We start from the raw sequence: 22,444 nt of genomic DNA, 5'->3' as shown, positions 1-22,444 counted from the left end.
GCATTAAGTCATTACACTTACCTTTTTACCTTTATATATAATAATGAATTATGAAATATTGACAAATTTTAATGGCCAAGCACACTACACAAGTCATAAGTAGCTGCATGAAAAATTCAGCAAATGGCACTAAAGTAATACTTTTAGCCAGAGCATAAAAACAGCAAATAGCCTAGATTTTTAGCGAATAATAGAGTATGTATAGGTTCCGAAGAAAATTCCACTAGTATGCAAATTCACAAATGATGAACTGTAAAAATACAACGTTCACTGAACTCACTGTTATACACGTCGATGCATTAAAAAAAATAAAAAAATAAAAAGAGCGTTTGATAGTAAGTTTTGCTAGTTAAACTCATTTTTCTATTAGGGGTGTGCCAAAAGATCGCGATTCTCATTTAGTACGATTCAGAATTGATTTTAAATGTCCCAAAATCGATTTTATTTCAATTATTTGTATACTGTCTACCCTTTGTTTATGTGTGCCTTTATTGGGAGCGCTGTTCATGTTGTACCCGATTTGGCCACTTAGGGGCAAGTGTGGTTCCACATGGTCTGATACACTGTTAAGTTGTAACTACATTAGAGAGTAGAAGGAAAAAGTCACGATCAAGTTATTCCAATAAAAGTTGTATTTTTGCAGCGTGGAGCCGTTTTTTTGAGTGATAAAAGTGCCGCGAGTAGCGCACTAATTAGCATTATCGAGTCAGACTGGAGTAGATCATTACGATTCCTTGAACATCTATAAATTGAAGCAAAAATCCTTCTCAATCAAATCATTTTGAATCAAAAATCGTTCTTAATCGAAAATCGATTCTGAATCGAATTGCACGCCAAAAAAATTCGGATTTGAATCGAATCGTGAGACATTCAAAGATATCCTCCCTCCCCTAATTTCTATGTCATTAAATCAGTCTGTGGGTAAATTACAGTATTTTACATGTGAATAGCTGATGAGAAAATACAAATTGGTGATAGTTATAATCTGGAACTAATTAACCCAACATTATTTCTCATGAGAACAATGACTCACAACCGTGGTCAACCACCTTACAGCAATGGACTGTATTCGACCTTTAAGGTTCTACTGCGTTTCCAGCGTAATGCAGGTCAATTGCATCGATTGTCCTAAAACAACGCAATTTCAGCAAGCCGCTCAAATGTTGGTGGTTCATCTTCTAAAAGTAATAGCTGCTGCTCTCGTTGCTATTATGATGCAATGAGCATCGGAAACCCTGAACAGCGCAGCTTTATGGGCTCAGATCAAGAAATCCTAATAGGTGTATATTGACTGGTTTATTTTCCACAAAACTCCAAGGGGACTGGTGCTTGCTGGAAAATATATCAAAGAGGCTATCAACAACACACGGATCTTGGGTGTAAAATCAATAGTGAGCCATAGATGGCTTGAGTTTTCAACACCTCTCTCGTCATTTAAAAAAAAAAAAAGGACTATTATAGGCGCTATGATGCCTATGAGAGACCCGTGAGACTGTTGTACGATTTTGTGCTCTTAATTCATACTAACTTAATGGGAGTTGACATTGGTGAGTACGCAGTAGGCTTTCAGCTTGATAACAGGTTATGTGTTGTTTGTAGTTTTGTGGAACAAAGAGTGGGAGGACAAATAAAAGAGTCATGACTTGAAGCCGGTTGCCAAATGTAACCTCAGCAAATTACAACTTTGGTTAGTGCTCCCTAAATCCAGATGCTCCCGCGATGGAGAGGGTTTATGGCGAGAGGTATAGCAGCAGACCCGTAAATGAGCAACTACTTAACAGCCTCGATTCAAGTGTAAAGGCTTTTCCCCAGTGAATTGCACCAAGAACCTAATTACCACTTTCATCATCAATCATGAGCATTATTTATTCAGTGAAATGAATTTCTAATTAATAACTGATGAGCATTATGGCCTTGAAGACTGTAAAGCAATTAATTATGGTTGGCAACGGGGAATATTCCAGTAAAGAACTATCTGGCACACGGTTGCAGTACCAACAGGCTAATAATGTCCGCAAAGATAAGGCTTTAGACTGTTTCTGTAGCTTTACTGAGATAATTACTCTCATGATTGCTGTCTCTGGTATGTCATCATGTTGGCAATATTAGTTTCCTAAATGTTATGTTTGAGGTTTCCGTACTGCCACCCTCTTTTTTCACTGATGTGTCGCTCTAGATTTTGGACTTTTGCAGACTGCAGGAGTGCCCAGAGAGCAGTTATGGCCTAAATATAGCTATAAATCCTCGATACTATACACTCGGTTTGACTTTTGTGTGACGAGCATCACACGTTAAAACATCAAGGACACTAGCAAGATTGCCATTTGTATGGTTTCTGAAGAAATTTCTCCTTGCAATCTTAAAAAGTGCACTGAGTAAATTGTCTGCTACATGCCCATCATAAAGCTAAACATTTATGATCCTATTTTCATCATTCGATTAATATGTAAGGTATGAATCTATGACCAGGATGTACGGAGAGGTGCATGAAAAATTAACTGCAGATAGCTTCAAGATTTAAAAAGAAATAACACATAATCTAACCAGAGCCTAATTATGCACAACAAAACAATAACACGACATATTAAAACACAAATCTGGCCCAAGTGATGGGTCCTCTCACACCAGCCATTAATTATCGAGTAAAGTGTATTATTAAATAAACTAAGTACTCTGTGAACTTAGCATCTAATGAGACATTGCTAGCATACACCTGTGCTCTACTTACGTGGCCTGTCGTCCCCCAAAAGTGGTCCCCCATAATTCCTTAAATGACAAAAGTTCGACGTAAGATGATGAACTTCTAACGACCTTAAAGAGGAAACCAAACGTCGCTTCTTACCTGGTCCGGTCGTCGTTGTTGTTGTGTCGTCCCTATGTGTTCCTTTCAGGTCGTGTCATCATGCTAACGAACGCAAACTAACATTAGCTGCGCCCCCCCCCCCTTTTTTTTTTTTAAATTAATAACAATAATAACACGGGAGAACTAAATTTAAGAGAGAAAGGAACTACTGAATAAATGTCACTTATTTAACCATTATTCATTAATAGATTATTTATTTGTTGATTCATTTTTATTATTTAATTAATTTTATAGATTAAATTATTATTATTATTATTTATATTATTATTATTATGAATCCATGCTAGAGGTTGCAAAATTGTTATATTGATCAATGTATTTCTATCATATCTTTGTATCTGTCACAGCTGTCATGTATGTGATATATTCATATTCAGACATATGTACTGTATTAGAAATTGTTTAAATAACGGTTTTTTAAAGGAACGTTAGCTGCTAGCTGCTAACATTTTGTTTGAAGAACAGCAAACGTTTTAGAATTCTGTGGCTATTTCAAATCTATTCAAAATCTCACAAATGAGTTTGTATTTATTAGTGTATTTTTCTATCCTTTTACATTACTGTATCTGTTTCCATGTTTATGTATTTTATATTTTCTGATATATCAATGAAAATTATTTGAGTAAAGTTTTGTCGCGTTAGCTGCTAACTTTTTTATTTTGTATTTGGTAAGAGTAAATGTAATGTTACTCTAACCTGAAAGGCCACAACATTAAATACTCTAACACACTACCAATCATATATAAGAATTGGTTTATATTAAATAATTCTTTATAAATAATATTGCTAAAAATATATATATAATTTTAAAAAAAAACATTCAATTTAATGTGTTGGATTATAATTATTACTGTTTTAGTTGTTGATGTAAAAATGATCATTCTAAATTCTTAATACGCGGTGAAAATATTTGTATTGTTTATCTTAATACATAATTATTGCATCAGTTAGCCAGTTTCTTGCAATAGTGACTCTACCATGTGTCCTCAAATAACTGCATTTTATCAATTTTTTTAAAGTGCTTGGACAAGCTTGGTTGAGTGGAATTTAATACAGGAAAAAATAAGTCCTCCAAAGTCAGCAGGTGAGCTTAATATGCATTATTTCTCTCTTTTTGATGTTGGCATCTCACCACCAAAGCATACCGTGTGTCATCATTCAGCAAAGATGTGGCCCATCCTATCAGCGTCCTTGTGTGCACATCTTCAACGTTATCCATACACACACGCACACACACACACACTGAAAGCTCTCATCTCTCCATGTGCTAAAGTGTTGTGATTGATTTGTGTTGCAGCCCCCCCCCCCCCCCTTCTCTCTTTTCCCTCCTTTTTCCATTTAAGTGAAATAATGTATGGAAGCAATCTGCCAAGAGACATTTTGGAAAATCTATTTGAAATCATTTCAGCTGAAGCCCGGGCACTTTGTCTTCTTATGGCGAGAGGAGCAAAGTATAATTGTCTGCAGTCTAGTAAAAACACAGTATAACTGCCATCACACTTGACTGAGCTTATGGCCCGCTCGTCCCATGGCCTCTAGAAGATAGAGCAGTTAATGTTGCCTTTTATTTTAGAGGATATGTCACTTGTATGCCAGATTTATACCATGATACAGCAATTTTGTCCAAACAGATGGATAATGGTGTCACCGGCGGGGGGGGGGGGGGGGGGCAGTATATATATATATATATATATATATATATATATACAGAGAGAGAGAGAGAGAGAGAGAGTTTAGGACATCTTGTCTCGAGATAACGGACTGTTTGGAGCCGCTCCGCCTACGCTTTTCTCTCTTTATCTCTCTAATCTTGCCTGTATTAGATTTGATCATTTTTGTTTGAGGGAGCAAAATGTGCTTGTAATGGCTTCCTAATAGCAAATGCCGGTGATACGAAATCCGGGAGAGGGCTGTTGTGCAGCGCTTCCATGAGCACCGCTGATTTATCGAGGTCTTTATGACAGAAAGGAAAATGATGTGCTGCAGGTATAAATCAGGTGAGGAGTAGGAAATTGAACTTAGATATCATCTTGTCAGATGCTTAATGCTCTTCCTCCTGTCACATTCGATAGGACCAATTTGGAGAATCCTGCCGAGGTAAAAAGAAGACAATTAACAATGACAGAGTGGTAATAGATGGAGCCATAAAATGAACCTGCTGCCTACAGGATGTTTTGTATGATTTCCACATGAGCTACTTATGCAGCACCGGCTCGCCTCTCCTCTTTCTTATCATGCTTGTGTTTCTCTAACCCTTCATAGGACATGGAACCATAATGGGCAACTTCAACTTCCTGCCTGACTATGATGTGATTTCTCCAAGTCGAATCAAGGAGACAGGTAAGATAATAATGACAAAATTGAAGTCAAATGACAGAAACATATTTTACTTAGTAGCCACCAAGACTCGAAACAAGTGGTTTGGTTTTGCATCGCAGTTTGCGAGACAAAAAAAAAGAAGCATTTTGCGCTTCAACAGAACGCATTGAATAGCAAAACGGAGAATCCACCACTGAGACAGTCCCAAAAAAAGCTTTACTGATTTGGATGCACGCATATCGTCGTCGGAGGTTGAGGCAAGTTTGATGCTACTTATGCCGCACCGGCTAGCTAGCAATGAGCTTCGGCTGGCTACTCGTGTGGCTAAAATTGTGGAGTCACTCCTAAATCAGTAAACAATCGCCTCCGTGGCGAATCAGATACACTTCTGACAGTTGTCATTCTCATGAAGACATGACATGGAAAGTTGGAGTAGCCGTGCTAATTGCTAAACTAATCTAAGATTGAGAGGTGGAAGTTGGAAATTCAGTGTTCATTCATTTTAAAAACAATATGCAAAAAAATATGTTTTATCACATCAACGTACATTTTGCGCCTTACGGTAGGATGACATGTTTTGCCGCCATCTTTCTGCTATGAAGAAGAATTTCACTAACGTAATAATTGGTGGTAGGCTTGCAAAGTGTGGCCTCTCAGAGGCAACGTAGAGCATGTGCTTCAATATGCACACGCGTCGCACTAAGGGGGTTGCATTCTATTAGTTGGCCACTAGTTGGCGCTAAATTGTACACACTGTCCCTTGAAAAGTGAATAACGCCAAATGAGCCCTTGCATCCTTCAATTTTTCTGAGGGAAATTTTTGGACGCCTCTGCGATAAATGCATAAACACAACAACAAACCTTTTGTAAAACTAAATGAATCCCAAAACAAACGCTGCATTCAAAAGTCTCTAAAATGCAAACATGCTTGAACAGATCATTTTTTCCCGCCAGAATGCAGCGGGATTAGTTTGTAATACACGAGCATCCTCACAGTTCAGTACATAATTACAATGCAGTGACATATTGTTTACAGTAATAATTGTCAAACAGAGACGTCATCGCTCTTTCGCCGTTATGACCTCAAGACAATGACAATGCTCTCTGATCCCTGAATGTCATTCTGCTATATAAACAATGTTTTATCATGCATTTGTCATTTGACAGATCAAATGGGTTGTTTTTTTTTTCTCCCCAATCCAATCTGCGTAAAGAGCATTTAAATGGCTTGACTTTCTGGAGCTAATTTGTCGGAAGAGGCTGATGACCTTTTGTGCCGAGCTTTTTGTCAAGTGGCAATGGAGGAGCGAGCGAGTGCGCGTCAGCACAATAATGGGCCCGGCTGCTCGGAACCATCACCCCTTCAGTGCTCATCAAGGCCAGCTTTCGTGTACTCTAATGCGATTTTAATGCCGCTCTCAAGGAGATGCTGCTCTTATTACGGTGTAATGATGCTGTTGTCGAGAGCCCGTCGTTACGTCTAATATCGCAAGCATGTTAACTGCCTCTGTGACACTCATCTCAGCATTTAGCACACCGCCTCCATATCATGACTTTTGTTGTTTGCTACTTAATGATTGGAAGAATCAAGGCAAATCTTTAAAAGCCTCCTTTGCCTGATATGGTCTTTTTTCGTATTCAGTACAGTAGATAGAGCATAACGATAAAGGTCTCTGTTGAGATGAGGGGGGAATTTTTGAAGCGCTCTCACTCGGGGGCAGCAAATGGAAAAGTGACAAGCCTGGCGCACTTGTCTATTTTACTTATTCGGGGCCTCTGTTTCATATTCCGCTTCGCACGGCGGGCTTATTTTCCTCCGGGGTTCACGAGGGCGCGCTCTTTCATTTCTTCAGAAAATTGTTTCGCAGGATTTCAATCTTTGGCCGCAAGATATGACAGAACACAATATCAAGAACGCTTATGTTTCTTATCTGCCATTTTTTCTGGGTATAAATAAAAGATCAGTATAAATTTGAGTCAAGTGGCCTCCAATGCGTGCGTGAGAGATGGGAGCGAAATAGAACTATGAACCTTGGGACAGCTCCACTGTGCCTTTTCATTGCTTGTACAAAATTACCTCGGCACTGGGGCTTTGTATTTCATCAGTCATTTGTTTCAAGTGAGAAGCTGTTCGTGTTGTATGACAGAAATCCTGATTTAAAAAAGTTGCAAGCGAAAGCTTTTCTATGATCTTCCATTATTTGCAGATTCTTTCAACAAGTCAATGTCTAAAGTCCTCATGCCGACAGCATTATGACCATCTAAGATCTGTATCAAATATTCTGCCTTCACAAAGATTCAGATTCTGCATACATAAGACTTCCTATTGGATTTTGGCCAAATACTTTTTTACCCCACTGTAATTCAAAGCACTAATTTCTAAAATCATCCTTTCCCATTTAAATGAATGGAAATGCCATTAATCCGTTCAGAAAAAAATCTGCAATTGCTTTTTAATGGAGCAAGATTTTTCCCGCATTTTGGGGTGTATTACTACACCCCCAGCAATGCTGCCTTGGGTGGACCGCACATATTGCCCATGCCAAAAACTGCAACTGAATGCAATAAAGGACAGGAATATAATAACATATTTTGATATGGTCAGATAATACTCAATTTTGATTAGTGTTTTAACGAATGGAAAAAAATTCCCGTACATTTACATGGGAAGAAGGTAAGCTGTGGAATTTTGGAATTATTCACAATTGGAATTTGAGGTGTGTTTTTAATATATTGGTTGTCTCGTTTAGCAACGTCAGTCAACCAATTGGAACGAACATTATTCGATTTTTGTAATACATTTTTTCTTGCAGCTTATTTGAAAATCATCTTTTGATGGAGACAATGGCATCTGTGACATAAAAGACCAAAAAAACAACAACACTGAGCCCGAAACAAATTATAATTTCAATCACTGTCACAAAGCACTAAAGATGACACACATGCACATGTGCGGCCCGTGTAAGGCGAAACAAACTCCCAGTGGTGCGAAAACATCCAAACATTGTCCTATTGATGTCCCATTTTTCCCCCACCCCGTTCGACTCTTGTCAGAGGTCAGCCCCAAACAGCATGCGGTGGAATCAGGCGTTACTGTGGATGTCACATTGATGCATTACAAGGCCCCGGAGGTCACGTCTCTGTAAACATACATTATCAAAACCCATAGAAGATGCAGCGCGTTGACCTCCCCCGTAGTTTACAGTGCATGTTGAGGGGAAGAGGGTCAGGCGGTGGCAGCGGTGCAACTTTGTAGCTGCAATGACTTTCTGCTTGCAAATGAAGAGGGTCAAGCAATCAAGAATGGTCGGGCTCCGTGTCAACACCATTATGTTACGCTGTCTGAAATGATCAATGAGCGAAAATAAAATGATCACAAGGTAAAATTGGCCAGCTAATGAAAATGGACTGTTTAAACATTGGCGGTGAGGAGCCGAAACAGGGCAGAGATTTGTAAAGCCTGACACACACATACGGAATACACAAGAGTTGATGTAATCGCGGCTATTTACATGCTCTACCTTTTTCGATTCCCCATTTAATGCTTTTTTTAAGAACATGGAGTCAATTACTGTCTCGCTAGCGAGTAGCGTCACTCACGCTGTGGCTGTTTCATTCATCAACAAACTGGTGGACTTTCCACAATGAATAATAACAAATGAATTATACGAACATTGATTTAAGAAACAAAGCACTGCATTTTCATACTGTGACGAGTTGCTCCGCAAGTGATGCGCGTCTCAATTCCGTAGTATCAATATTCAGAATTATTTTCAAGAAGCAATTTCATACATATTCTCAAAACTTTATTTTAATATTATTTACACTTAAACCGACACATTCACAGCAAACACATTCATTCACTTGAGTGAAAACAGTTAAAGGGATTGTCGAAATGTAAATAGGCTGCATCAAAAATGCTCAAGAGGAAGCCATTTAAAATGTAAAAGGCACATCCAGCAGGTGCACAGTGCCAACGTGAATCTCCCTTCCCTGTTTGTAGAAATAAATACATATTGCAAGTGTTTTCTATTGTATGTACAGTCACATGTAAACATGTTGCTTGCACCACTTTGCTACATCGTACCCACAGTCAACAATTGGTTAAGGCAGCAGTAAATGGACCTTATAAATAAAAACGTGTTTCATTAACAGTTTCCTATTAAGACATGAAGTCCAATACAGATGTAAACAAGTACAATGGCAGCTTTGACCAAACTAGAGAGTATCAGACAGGGCTCTGTTAGCAAAGCAGGTTGGTGAGGAGCTTCTTACCGACCCGCATTCTAGTGCCAAACAATTCATCACTACTATAAAAATGCTTGCCAAAGCAAAGGGCTGAGTACACTGAAACGCACAGTACGACACGGTGGTTACTGCGCTGCTCCAAAAAGTACGGCCAATCTCATTTCATCAAAGTTCCAGATGATGTGAAATGCGCTTTCTTTACTCCACCTCCATGGCAGACAAATCCTGCTCGCCGTCAGATTTCTCAGAGGGCTCGTCTTGTGACTCGGGAGTGCTTTGGTGGTCAGACTCAGGACTGGACCCTGGGGGAGTTGGTGGGGTTGCATGTTGCGTGTCCTCTAGTAGCAAAACATTACACACACACACAAAAAAGAAACTTAATAACAAAAACAAAATCTGATTAATCGATTGAACAATCGATTCTAAAAAATATTCGATAGTGACAGCACTAACTACATTGTGATGTCAATTTGAATTTGATTAATTGTTCAGCCCAACCAAACACTTTGGTCTACGTATTATATATGTATGCTGTCCTCACCTTTAACAGGTAATGGGGAGTCTCGGTCAGCGCCGGCCGATGATGAGGGTGCCTCAGAAGCCATCTTGAGCTCACCGGTGACCTCGGGGAGTCTGGGTGCTTGAGGTCTGGTCTTTCTGGCAGGGTTGAGGAAATAACAATATGCGCATCGGAAGGCTGAAACACAAATAAAACAACACGTGAATGTCATCTCACAACAAACAGACATACATGAATATGAGCCAATTTAGTTTTTTTTTTTTTTTTTAAAGGCCTGAGATGCATAAACACACAAGATTGATGCGCAGCATTCGTTTGCATATTCAATCTTGGTGTGAATTTGCTCACAGGGGTCGGCGGTGGTGGAGGCGTTTAAAAGCCACATGATATACTGTGCTGCCAAATGCTAGAGGGCAAATGGAGGCGCAGCATTTGAGGGAGACTGACGAAGAGCTGAGTGCTTCTCCAAGTCTTACCGACGTATTCAAATTCTTCTTTTAACGCCATGCCATTGTGGGACATACACTGCTGGCATATGAGAGCAAATCTGAGGGAGGGATGGAAAAGAAAAAAAAAAACACTGTGAATGGCATGGAAACTATACATTAAATTACTTGCTACTAGGAACATGATGCATTAACATCCATTTGTAAAGAGCAAACAAACATGAGGCAAAATGACACTACTCCACAGAATGCGTGTGTCCAACTGTTAAATGTTTACTCTTTGCACAACTTGCTCTTCTTTAAGAATGGAATGATTAATTTCCTCCTTTTAGAACTGCTCTCATCATGCTCGTCACGTTTTAATATCACGAGATCATAATCTAACAACTGATCAACAGTAATTTGCCAAAGAGGTTAGGCTGGTCTTAGAATATCGTAGTGTGAAGAGAGACACAGAAAGCTATAAAAGCAGACATCCTTGGAAATAAAAATAAAAATACATATAACTAGCGTGAATTTTACAGTATTTGAACCGTTGCAAATGTGCAGTTAAAAGTTTGGAGATAGTCAAATTATGTTTACCTTTTGTGAGTGGTGTATAAAAAACATACTGCAGTAGACAATCTGAAAATTCTCATTCCCCAAAAAAAATTGTAAGAAAAAAGTTACAATTAATGAGCACAATCTTCTGATAGTAGCTTCAAGCCAGATAAAGCAGTGTCAGCAAACATAAGGCCCGTGGCCTGGAACTGGCCCATCAAGGGGTCCAATCTGGCCCGTGAGGACAAAACGCAAATTGCAGTTTTCACTAAAATTTGCTGTCGTTGCTAATTTTGTCCACTGAAGGGCAGGATTAGATGCAAAAATGTTGCGCTCATTTTTGTTGAGAAATTTTACATTACTTTGCAATTAGTTTCAGAATGTACTTGTAGTTATTTGCACCAAAAAGAGGTAATAGTTATTATTTATAGATTAACATAGACATACTGGGATCAAATTTGGGTGAAAGTAGCCCCTGAATTCAAATGAGTTTGACACCCCTGAGAAAAAACACTGTGTTGCTAAGCTCAAAACCTTGGATGTGTTTTTGTTCAAACTGCATGTAAATGGCCTCCCTGATTAGATTTCCACTGAAGGAATTTGTTGGAATATAAGATTGACAACATGGACGTGCAGGTCATAAATTAGCTGGAACTGTGTGTTAGGTTAGTTGGAGAGGTTAGCTAGTTTTAGAATATACCGGTAGTGTTTTTTTTTGTTTGTTTTTTATCACAACAATTTTACAATTTACACAAATAAAATAAATAAACACAAATAAAAACTAATCAGCCACCTGGGAAAGGCTTCGGCTCATTTTACCTAATTATGTGGCTAGAAAGAGTATACGGTATATTATATTACGTTTATGGTATTTACCTGTTTTGTGGGCCATCTCCAACAAGGTACTCGATAACTCTGTCCATAGTCCCCCTGTTCCTCGGAAGTACTGGTCTGGCCAGGGGCGGGCCTGGGGGGTGCATCCCTTTCCAAACAAAACATTTATGCTGTTGTGAATATCAAACATCATGAGCAGGCCACTTAGGAAACAATAAGAAACTGAGGTACGTTTAAAAATAATAATAAAATCCTTGCCATTAATGACTCTTATCTCCCTTGCAAAGCACGTCCAGATCCCCCGCGGTGTCGGAGAGTAGTAATTAATATAATCTAACATCAAGAGCAATCATAGGAAGATGACTGGTCATTTCAGTGAGACTTGGCACCGTCTCAGTACCCTGCTGGTTATTAATTCGTCGACATATGGAAACTCTGCGGCGACTCTGTGTATCAAATTGCTTTTCACTTTCAATTTTCTGCAGAAGCAGGTGATATCAAGTCGTGTAAACCATTTGTGAGGTGCTGCCAATGCCAAAGGCAATTTTGCCAAGAAGACATTTACTGAGATTCCACCACCATTGCCCAGAGAACAAACGGCGCTCCGGCTAATTAATCATAGTTAATGTAATCCTGCTTCGTGCATTGCTCACAGTTGGCATTCCACATGGCAATTACGGCTCGCGGCTTCCTCTAGAAGCACATTTCCTTTACTGTTTGCACCCATTTGCTTCTTCTATTGAGTGTTCATAGTCCAGAAATAATTTATATTGAATAGTTTAGTGCCTCTATATGGATACACAGATGTCTCCCACACAGGACAACTGTTCTATGGAAAGTTTTTCTATTTAATCTTTAAAAGAGCCAGCACTTTCTACACACAAAAGCACACTTAAATACATATATATATATATATATATATATATAAATTCATATATATATATATAAATTCATGCTCTTGTGTGAGAATGCATTAACCTTTCAGTAAATCATTTTAAAGTGGAAGTCAACCCCTCCCCCCCCCCCAATTTTTTGGGGACAACAATATGTTCTATGCAGCCCCACTGGTCTAAATACAGTGGAACCTCAGAGTTTGAACGTCTCAGAACTCGTACAATTCGGACTTCAACCAAAAACATCTGAGTAAAAAATGCCTCGGAGTTTGAACTCAATGCCGAATGCTCATGTTGCGGTAGTTGAGACGATGGACTGCTCATTTCCAGTCAGATCGTGAATACCCCCGGAGGTGCTCCATACTCGCGAGTGTATTTTGATTTTTCCACAAATTTTCTTCGCCATGGGCCCAAAGAAAGACAACAGTGTCAGTGGCAGCAAAGAAAAACATACAGTGCTACGAACCACATTGGAATGAGGAAGGAGATTATCGCGCCGTTGTAACTACCGTGACTACTTCTGTAAATACTGGCACGAGGACCCCCTTTAGCTGTTCAACAATGTGCCTGACGTTAAACGCACGCAAGGACCGCTTAGTAGTTTAATAATATGCCCAATGTAAAATACACAAACTCAGCATTAACATAGCATTTATCATTATCATCCACTGATGCCATCACACCACAACAGGTAAGGTATTTGTATTGTTTAAATACTGTACAGGGTGTAAATGTAAAAAACATAAATTAGAAATTAAAATAGGAATTTTCCGTTTTTGGAGCTTGGGAACGGATGAATTGCATTTACATTATTTCCTACGGGAAAAAAAAATTTGGAAGCTGAACAATTCGGACTTTGAACACTTTGCTGGAACAAATTATGGTCAAACTCCGAGGTACCACTATAAAGTATTCTGGATAATATTTTGCGTTAGTGGAATATAAGTTAAGCACCAAAATCCAACCGTTTTTATCTATCTCAGAAGGCGGCCATTTTGCCACTTGCTGTCGACTGAAGATGACATCAATGTTGCTCAGGGCTCAGGTAACAACCAACCACAGCTCAGCTTCAGAAAACAGGTGATACCGCAGTATAGAGCAGTGCTGCGATCCCCTGTCCGTGTCCCCGCCACCCCCCCCCCCCATTAAATTTTTGACTGGGAGGCAGGTGGATCGGAGCGTGGGGATATGGCCACCCCCTGAGATGGATAAAAATGGTTGGATTTTGGTGCTTAACTTATATTTCACTTACGCAAAATATTATAACTCTTATTCTGTAAATGTAACATTGATATAATAATATTAATAATAATAATTAATGTAATATTATGTTTTGACTAGTGAGGTCACAAATAACATAGTATTGTAAATACATGTTTACGGTTGACTTCCACTAAAGTAACTAATACAGTTTCATCTACTTTGTACATTGTTTAGATTAACGAAACAGTACTGTAGAGAGCCTGAGCAACTGGGGAGAGAGAACCAAGAAGAGTAAATCACGCCTTAATCGGCCACATTATGATGTGGTCCCCCTGTGTGCAAGTAACTCACCAAATCCTGGAGCAGGTGTTCCAGGGGTCACAGGCTTCCTCATCAAGCTCTCATGAGCAGCCACAGCCGACAGGCCCCTCTCTGGGGGTCCTCCCGGAGCGGTGAGGGAAGCTCGTCCGGGGTAGGTGGGCCCGCCGGAAAGAGGAGGGCGGCCCACTACGTCGCTGGCATGATTCACCGCCACTGGGGTTTTCGGGATGACATTGCGCTGGCGAAGCTCTAACGGAAAGGAGAAGCTCCAGGTGAGGTGTGGTAAAATTGGAAAGTACAGCACGGAGAAGTGAGCTATACTACCTTGGCCTGGTTTTGGCGTCACCTGGGGTCCGAGTGGAGTTGATTCAAGTTCCTTTGTAACAGATTAAATAAAAAAAATTTAGCAGGGCGCACTTTCTACTTTCCTAAAAACAAAAATATTGCTCACCATTCCCCGCTTGGAATCAGGATCAAATCTTTCCAGAATCATTTTTGCATTTTTATATGTCTCTGTTTCCATAACTTCTTCAAGCTGTAATGAGAGTTGCATAGTGAAAAATACTGTGTACCAATGTAATGATCATCTAATATCTAATTATTTAGCTGTAATAAACTACACCTACCGTGACATTAGAAGTGACAGAAAGTGCATATCTTAATTTACAGTAAATAGCAAACATTTCTACAGGTTTACATGTAATATGAAGAATAATTACATTCACTACTTCGATAATGGAGATGGTGAAAATCCATCAGCCCTAATTATTGAAAGTTATTAGACCCGACAGAGGATGACAAGTCATTTCTCAGATTTATTTCGTTGCGGCGCTACATGCTATTAATTAATGTGACATTAGCGGAGTAGTTTACTGGGTTGAGTCTTCACACCAATCCAATGCCATCTGCACAGAACCTTGATTAACAAATACAAAGTACTGATAGGATCGATAAGAGAAATAATGATGGGTTCCGACATGCGAAGTTGTTCACGTCATTCAAGAGCACTGAATTTTTAAAGTTCATGTATTTGACAAGGCAAAAAGAACATTTTGGTGATTGTATAAATATGTTTGCAGTACTTCCACCGCCTTTGTGTTTTTATTTTTAGAAAGTTAGCACAATAATCAACCATGTACAATTTATAACTTACTATTTTCTTCTTTTCTACTTTAAGAGTCTCCAGCTTTTCATCTGAAAAAAGGGGTGGGGGGATGATCAATGTCAGTCAAATTTCAATTAATATTGCATTTATCAATCAATGAAAGTCTCATACTATTCTTTTCAGTTCTTCGCGAACATATTACGATCAGGAGTTTGCGAAGCAACCACACTCTAAAAAGAGAAAGAATGAATAGGAATGTGTTAATTGACTAGGTCGTGGAGATGCCTCGTGTAGAGCTTACTGTACTTACAATAAAGGAAATATGACAAAGGGTAGCGCGAGAATAAAGCGCCCCATGAGCCGTTCTGGCAGGTACCAGCAATACACCACTGCGCAGGTGATCAGGTAGAGAAGAGCAGAGTACAAAAGTAGTCGGCCAACCCAAATCTTCAGCTGCCTTTGATATTTTTCACCATGTTCCTCATAAAGCTGAATGTCCTGAAAGAATACAATGATGACAATAAATCAAAATTCCCAGCAAGAGTTCTTTCATGAAAGCATGAATGTTGTTTACCAAGGTGGAATTCTCATTTATCTTTATTTACTGAACAGCATAAATGAACGCGTCAATCGCATTAGTTTCATTGCCAAAGCCAAGCTAGCTTTTTGACATTGTGTTATTAGATAACTACTGGAGCCACTGCAGTCTTTTATAGACGTGCACAGTATTGCTTCGTACACCTCTTCAAAGTATCGGTTACCCAATCCACAAATAGCTAATGAGGTCAATGTGCCCCACTCTCCACTCTAACATGCGCGTCTGTCACTCCACAACCAGTGCATTTCATCCTCACAATCCGGTGTAGTAACAGGATGACGTTGTGTAACAATGGACAAAAAAAACAAAAACTAAATAATCTTTAGCAGTAGGAGATAGGATGTTTTTCTAAGGGGATGTTCTGCTGCTACTTGACCTGAGCAGTGTCAAGTGCTCCAAGGAGAGCGGGCTGAAAATAGCCTGCAAGCTTAACTGTAGTGGCGCACTAAAGCCCTGTCAGTCCTCAAATGAGGAAGTGTTTTAGGTACACACGGATTCACTTTGACTTCGTCTATTACTGATTTGAGCTTTGTTTTGACAACACCTTTAGCTTTGCAATTGTCATGAAAACTGTCACACCTGATGGCCTGCCTCATCGTGCATGGGTCCCACAGAGCCAATTAGACAATACACTAAATCTTAAAGTATTTTATCTATCAGCATGTGGAAAATAAGTAATGCAGACCCATACAATTAAGAAGCAAAGCGTTCCTTTTTTTAAGCATACCTTATCAATTCCATCTAAAATCTCCACAGTGGAAGGTTTGGCCTGCAAGAAAGGGGAAGAAAAAAAAAAGAATAAACAGCGAGTAACATTAAACTGTTGCTACATGTGACTTAACACATGCCTGTGTCAAAGCCAGAAAACGACCCTTGCATACTCCTTAAAGTCATTTGAGAGCTTATATAAGTTGTAGTTTGTTCAGTGCTATATTAGTGCACTGTGTACATCACAGCATGGCATGTTTCTAATATCTGGCCTAACTCATGTAGCTACAGAATGAATTTTTTTTTGTTAGGTCAAGTTGAGCTTTACTGCCTTTGCAAAAAGCACAACTGTCGCTACTGTGCATGTGCATCAAATGGTGTGACCAGTGACTGTATATGTATAACTTCAAACAATCCGTTTAAAATACACACCCTCCACCGAGAGACGACAGCCCCCATAGTGGTGAAAGGAGATTGTAGCCTCCTCGTCGATGTTTTCACCTGACGTCTTCCACCTGTGGACAAAAAGCGTCAATGTTTCACTCAAGTTGTCAAACCGCAAGATATGGGTACACTTAAGGTAAGCCTGTCAATCCAACTGATTAGTTTCAAACTTCTTGACGCCTGGAAAAATAGTCTAGTGCTATAGAGACACCGTGTATTAGCGGAAAAAAAGTACAGGGACTTTTTAACTTTTCAACGGGAGCCACCGGCTAGCCGATTGCTAGCTACGACACGACTAGCATAGTTTAGAAGTGGACACCGTTGAGGCGTTTTGCTTCATTTAGACACGACATAAACTCACAATGTTACTACCATGGTTGTAAACCTCAAATGAGGCGTCAGCAATTCTTTAAAATAACTTTCATCCACTTTTTCCAACATATGTTAGCCGTACGAGCTAACTTTGGCTAGCCAGCGAGCCAACGCTAACATAACGCGTTGCATTCACGTTACGCCTTGGAAACTATTTAACCGGACACATCGGAATGGAAGTTGAATATGTAGCGGCCAGATTGAGTAATGATGATACATACCTTGGGTGGGTCTGACTGGTTTGAACTGCCTGCGGCTTGTACTTGTTTGCTGCTCTGTGCTCTCCTGGTTTAGATGGTGTCAAGCTGAGGGGGTGTGTCCCATTGCGACACCCAAGAAGAACATGGGCATTCTATGGCGATTACTTCAAAGTCACGAGCCAGCAAGATCTTCTCTGCTGGTCTAAACGCAACCACAAGCACTGACTTAATACACTCTCATTTGTATTCCATGAACTTGTGCTACGTTATTCCAAACAGTCTAATCTCTTCATTTTGTAGCATTTCTCTTGGTTGTTACTTGTTACATACATATGGATGTTGGATTTTTTTTTTTTTTTTTTTTTTTTTATCCAATTGGGTTTCTTTGTGAGTTGCCATGTCAATGTAATCTGTCAAGGACCTTCAGAATCAGCAGTGCTGGCGGATGTAAATTAAAATGTATTAGCAAAGGGATTGTTTCTTTAACCAAGCCAATTTCAATTATGTCTTCAATGAGGCCAGAGCAAAACTGTAGAAAACAAGAAGTCTTTGGATTAACATTTTTGCTTAGGAACATTCCTTTCCTATCTGAAGTAATTGGAGGGTAGGTCGTTAAAATTGTAAAAGTGTTTATGAAAACTGCCTTGATACAACCTTTAGACACTTCTGGCTATGACAAAGGTTAGCCCAGGCCAACTCAATTTTTTTTTTTTTATAGAGCACTTAAAAAAAAATGGCTGCATTCAAATGTTTAAGACTCGTTTTAAAAATGGACACAGAGGGGGCTTGCCTTACTTAGCTTTTGTCTTCTACAACTTTGGGCCAACTAGCCTTCCAACGACGTCCGCATTTTTCCGTCCTCCGATTGGCTGGTCAGAGCAAGCCAAGTTTACCGGGACCTGTCAAAACACTTCTGCAGTGATCTGTTCTGCACACTTTAATACATTTCGAAATCTGCATCAGGCGGAAGAAGATTGCTGCTGTATTTTCTGTTTTTTTATTGGATTGTTTTATATTTATGGCCTATATGTTTACACTAATATGTAAATTATTATATTGGGCCCGATTATTACTATAGGCACAGCAATTAAATTCAACTTAAAAATATATAATTTTAACAGATTCCATGCAATAGTTTAGTTTGTGCAAAGTAGTGTGTGACACTGTGATAAATACGGTGTTTGAAGTCTCGATTATTCTTTATTTGCGTGTACCATGTATTTGATCTGCCAGTGTGCATTGAGAATATACCACATCTGTTACATGTGATGAGACACTACGTAGCTTTTTTTTTCCTCAAAGAAGATGTTGTGGGAGTGCCACAAGAAATTGCCTGCTCACAGAAGTTTTTGCAAATCCCCAAGCATACACCTACATAATATATATAAAGGAAAAAAAAATCCTGTAAACCTAAAGCAGAGACCTCATTTTAGGAATATTAATTTGTTGCACCTCCATTCCCATATGCAGAGCAAAGAACCTCTGGAAGAATTAATCGTTAACCCAATAAAAGCAATTTCCAAAGATAATTGAGAACACGTTTCAATACATATGCATGAAAAAAAAAAAATCCTGTATACAACACGCTCGCAGCCTCCAGTAATTGATTGAGGGGATGACCCGTTATATTAAATGTTATTTGAGAACCATCAAAACGCAGAAAATTGCAATTTGCCCAGCTTGTATCAGAATTAAAAGCCCATTCATCATGATTATGACTTGATAAGCTAATTTAACCATTTCGCTCTGTCTTAATGAGCTATAGTTGAATTAATGCCATGTAATATATGAAGGTGCCGTTTGAACAGAGGCAATGATTTGAGACAAACAGAGCAGAAACTACTTTGGAAGCGTAATGGCGGCATAAATCTCATTAAGCTCTCGTCTTCCTAAAACGTTTGGGGAACATTTTAAAGCATTAAATGGGATCTTATAGGTGTTGGAAGCTACCTGATGGTCTGAGGCTCAGTGTAACAGCTGCGGTGTGTGTGATGCAAATGCTCCAAATGGGAGGAAAATACTATAGGCTTTCATTGGCTTTTGGCTGTAATAAGAAGAAACAATACAACAAAATCGGTCCTCATTCACCATCTGTATTTATGAACCCATTTGTTTTTAAGTCCCATTTACGCCATTTTGAAGAATAATCTACCAATGTATGTTTTCTTAACAGCAAAAGACCTGCTTATTTTCTCTTTGTGCAACTTTCACACTTACTGACTTTATTGGTCTGTCTTCGATAGTCTTGTGTCCTTCACAGGAGAATGGGACATTTTACCTTGCTATCGGAGGAAGCTTAAAATTTACAAGGAAGTGGATCTACTAATACGGGTACAAACAATTCTGCACTTTCATTTTTGTGCAGGTTAAAATACCTGAATCTTAAGACAGAATAGAGTGGATACAAAATACAACAGTGGTGCCCTCCTGACGATTGCTATTCCTTAGCGCGTCTCTGGTGTTTTGCATTTTGTGTTAGCATAAAGCTTATGGCAAAGTTAGTAGTTTTGTAAACTTTAATTGCGGTGGCAATAAACAGCTTGAAGTCTTTTTTTTATATATATAATTGATGACTATCTGCCAAACTGTTGCTTGTTTTGAAATGGGTTGAGCTGAATCCATTGCCACTGTTTAGCATTCTTATGTCAATATTTTTGCTCACAAGTCAAGGCAAAAAAAAAAAAAGCCAGACGAACCACAGCTCATATCTTGAAATATTTATAATAGGTTATTATAGTTAACAGAAACTAACAAAATAATTCAAACTAAAAATGAAAAACAATTTTGTTAATGTAATGAGACAAAAATTAAAATTCTTTGAAAGAAAAAAGAAGTGCCCCTTCTGCCTTTAATGCAGCTGCTCCACTTTGTGGCTGGACTTCCACAGGTGTAAAATGTTTTGGTGATCCGGGTCATGGCACCAGTTGAAAAGTTCTGGTGAATTTCTACTGGTCCTTATATCTTTAACGCTCGCAATATTATACTAACAATAACTACTGGAAGACTATGTTCTCGGTTGAACTATTTAACGAATGCCAGAAAGATCGACACATGGCCCTGCAGCCCTTTTCTGACAGAGGCGGAAGAAGGTCTAATCTGTCCAATTACTGTCTTGATCACCCCCACACTATAGTCCATGTGACAATGAATGACCCGATGGTTTTAACTGGCTTCAAGATATGTGTGCAAGGGTGCAGAATGGATGACCTAGCTCAAGTTACCTATGGACTTAGCAGGACTAACAGATGTGAACTTCCATTCCGGAAAAGGAAGAAAAAAACATATTTGTGAGTTCAGCCACAATAACAGCGAGCTGCCACTTGCTCATGTACGGTAATAGCTTCTGCTCGCCACCGTGGTGGTTCCACCTTCAACGCGTTTTGGCCTTGCGTGCTCCCTGTAGTTTACCCTCCGCTCCATACCGCCCCCCCCCCCTTTTTTTCTCTTTTTTGTCCTCCCGCAGCAGCTGTCACCCCGCATTACTCGCAGTCAGCTAAATGAAACATTATTCTAAACATATGCATCGTAATCAGTCCGGTCACACTTACAAGAACACGCGTTAATAAGGCAATCAATCACAGTGGAACAAGCGAGTTGTGCAGTAACAGCTCATAAACAGTGTGTAATGAAGAATTGGAGGTGAGCGTGACACGGCGCTGATCAGATAATCAATGTCAAAGACACGATGAATGTCAGTAAACGCACTTTTCATGCGCTTTCTATAAAATCCTTCAATTTACAACACGCCGTTCAATTACCCTGCAAATACAGGCAATTAAGTGGCGCTCTGATTGGACAGTAGGGGCCCGCATCATCGATCCTTGCGTTTCTATCTCGGCTGCGGTGTGGACATTTAATTTGGGTTTTCTATTAGTGCCCAAATAAAGCAGAATATAGCAGAATATTAAACAAGCCAGAGATTTATCCCCGTGTCAAAAAAACATTCAGTGAAGGTGACAGCCACTCGACGACAACGACTCTTCTCGCTGGATGCAAAACTAATGGCGTTATTGTGGCCAGCGTTGCCCCCCCCCCCTCGATACCCCCCCCCCCCATTTTCCTTTCACGCCCACCATCTATCTCAATACGAGGCTTGCTTTTAAAGCGCCAGGAAACACGGCGATACATCACGCCCATGTTCGCGGCCCCCTAATCCCGCTTCTTTAATGGGCACGTTCAAAAAAGCAACTTATCTTCAAGTCCCCGGGGGCCATTCTGGCGCACGTTGCGCGTATATTTGAACCCAGCGCAATTAACGACAGGATCAGCCAGTATCATTTAGAGGTAATGTACAAATAATGGTAAATGATAGGGCTGGAGTGACCCCTCGTCGAAGGCCCCCCTGTCCCAACATTTGCATGCATTTTTAATTAACAGCGCGATGGAACTGTGTCGCCATGCAAACAAATCGAGCGTAAATAAAAAAAAGATGGAATGTGTGAAGATTTTCTATTTATTTTTTTCCCCCAAGAACAAACACGATCAATAAATAACAAGATTTACATTTCATATTGCACATTTTCCCCCAAAGTTAAAATATTTAAATCCATCGATATTTTAAATACAGCGATAGTTATAGAGACCATAGAAGGTCAAAAGGTCAATGTTATTTTTATTCATGTCAGTGCTCGTTTAAAAAAAAAAAATTCCTTGAGTGGACGGGAAAACAAATCTGCAGATTTTAGGGGGCGATTGGTGCGGTTGGCTCATCATATCCAGTTTTCAACAACAACATTCAGAAAGTCACACAAAATTAAACAAACAAAAACTACATCCACATTTATGAAGCATTTCCCCCCCACCCCACCCCCAATAAAATAGTTCACAATT

General features: G+C 39.4%; 2 protein-coding genes across 2 annotated transcripts in view; both read right to left on the bottom strand.

The window, feature by feature from the left end:
* LOC147164787 (uncharacterized) overlaps window positions 1-2,928 on the bottom strand; it is a 104,144-nt gene extending 101,216 nt beyond the window's left edge. Inside the window, exons 1-2 of the transcript XR_015096703.1 lie at window positions 2,843-2,928; window positions 2,729-2,766 (exon numbers count right to left, since the gene is read on the bottom strand). The gene's annotated coding sequence lies outside the window, so the exon portion shown is untranslated. The remainder of the gene's footprint in view (window positions 1-2,728; window positions 2,767-2,842) is intronic.
* A 5,232-nt stretch (window positions 2,929-8,160) lies between these two features.
* Window positions 8,161-17,784, bottom strand: lnpa (limb and neural patterns a). The gene is made up of 13 exons (XM_086092026.1): window positions 17,636-17,784; window positions 17,031-17,113; window positions 16,618-16,659; window positions 15,603-15,790; window positions 15,464-15,522; window positions 15,341-15,381; window positions 14,639-14,722; window positions 14,512-14,563; window positions 14,218-14,436; window positions 11,813-11,918; window positions 10,427-10,497; window positions 9,972-10,127; window positions 8,161-9,768 (listed from the first exon to the last, which is right to left on the bottom strand). The coding sequence occupies exons 2-13, from the start codon at window positions 17,055-17,057 to the stop codon at window positions 9,629-9,631; spliced, it is 1,185 nt and encodes a 394-aa protein (XP_085948152.1). The 5' UTR covers window positions 17,058-17,113; window positions 17,636-17,784; the 3' UTR covers window positions 8,161-9,628.
* Between the last annotated feature and the right edge of the window lie 4,660 nt (window positions 17,785-22,444).

The sequence above is a fragment of the Leptonotus elevatus genome, chromosome 12 (genome assembly GCF_054856555.1).
Source record: "Leptonotus elevatus isolate MCC_2025b chromosome 12, RoL_Lele_1.0, whole genome shotgun sequence".
Taxonomy (NCBI): Eukaryota; Metazoa; Chordata; class Actinopteri; order Syngnathiformes; family Syngnathidae; genus Leptonotus; species Leptonotus elevatus.
The sequence above is the reverse complement of the archived record's forward strand: the minus strand, read 5'-3'. Positions and strand labels throughout refer to the sequence as shown.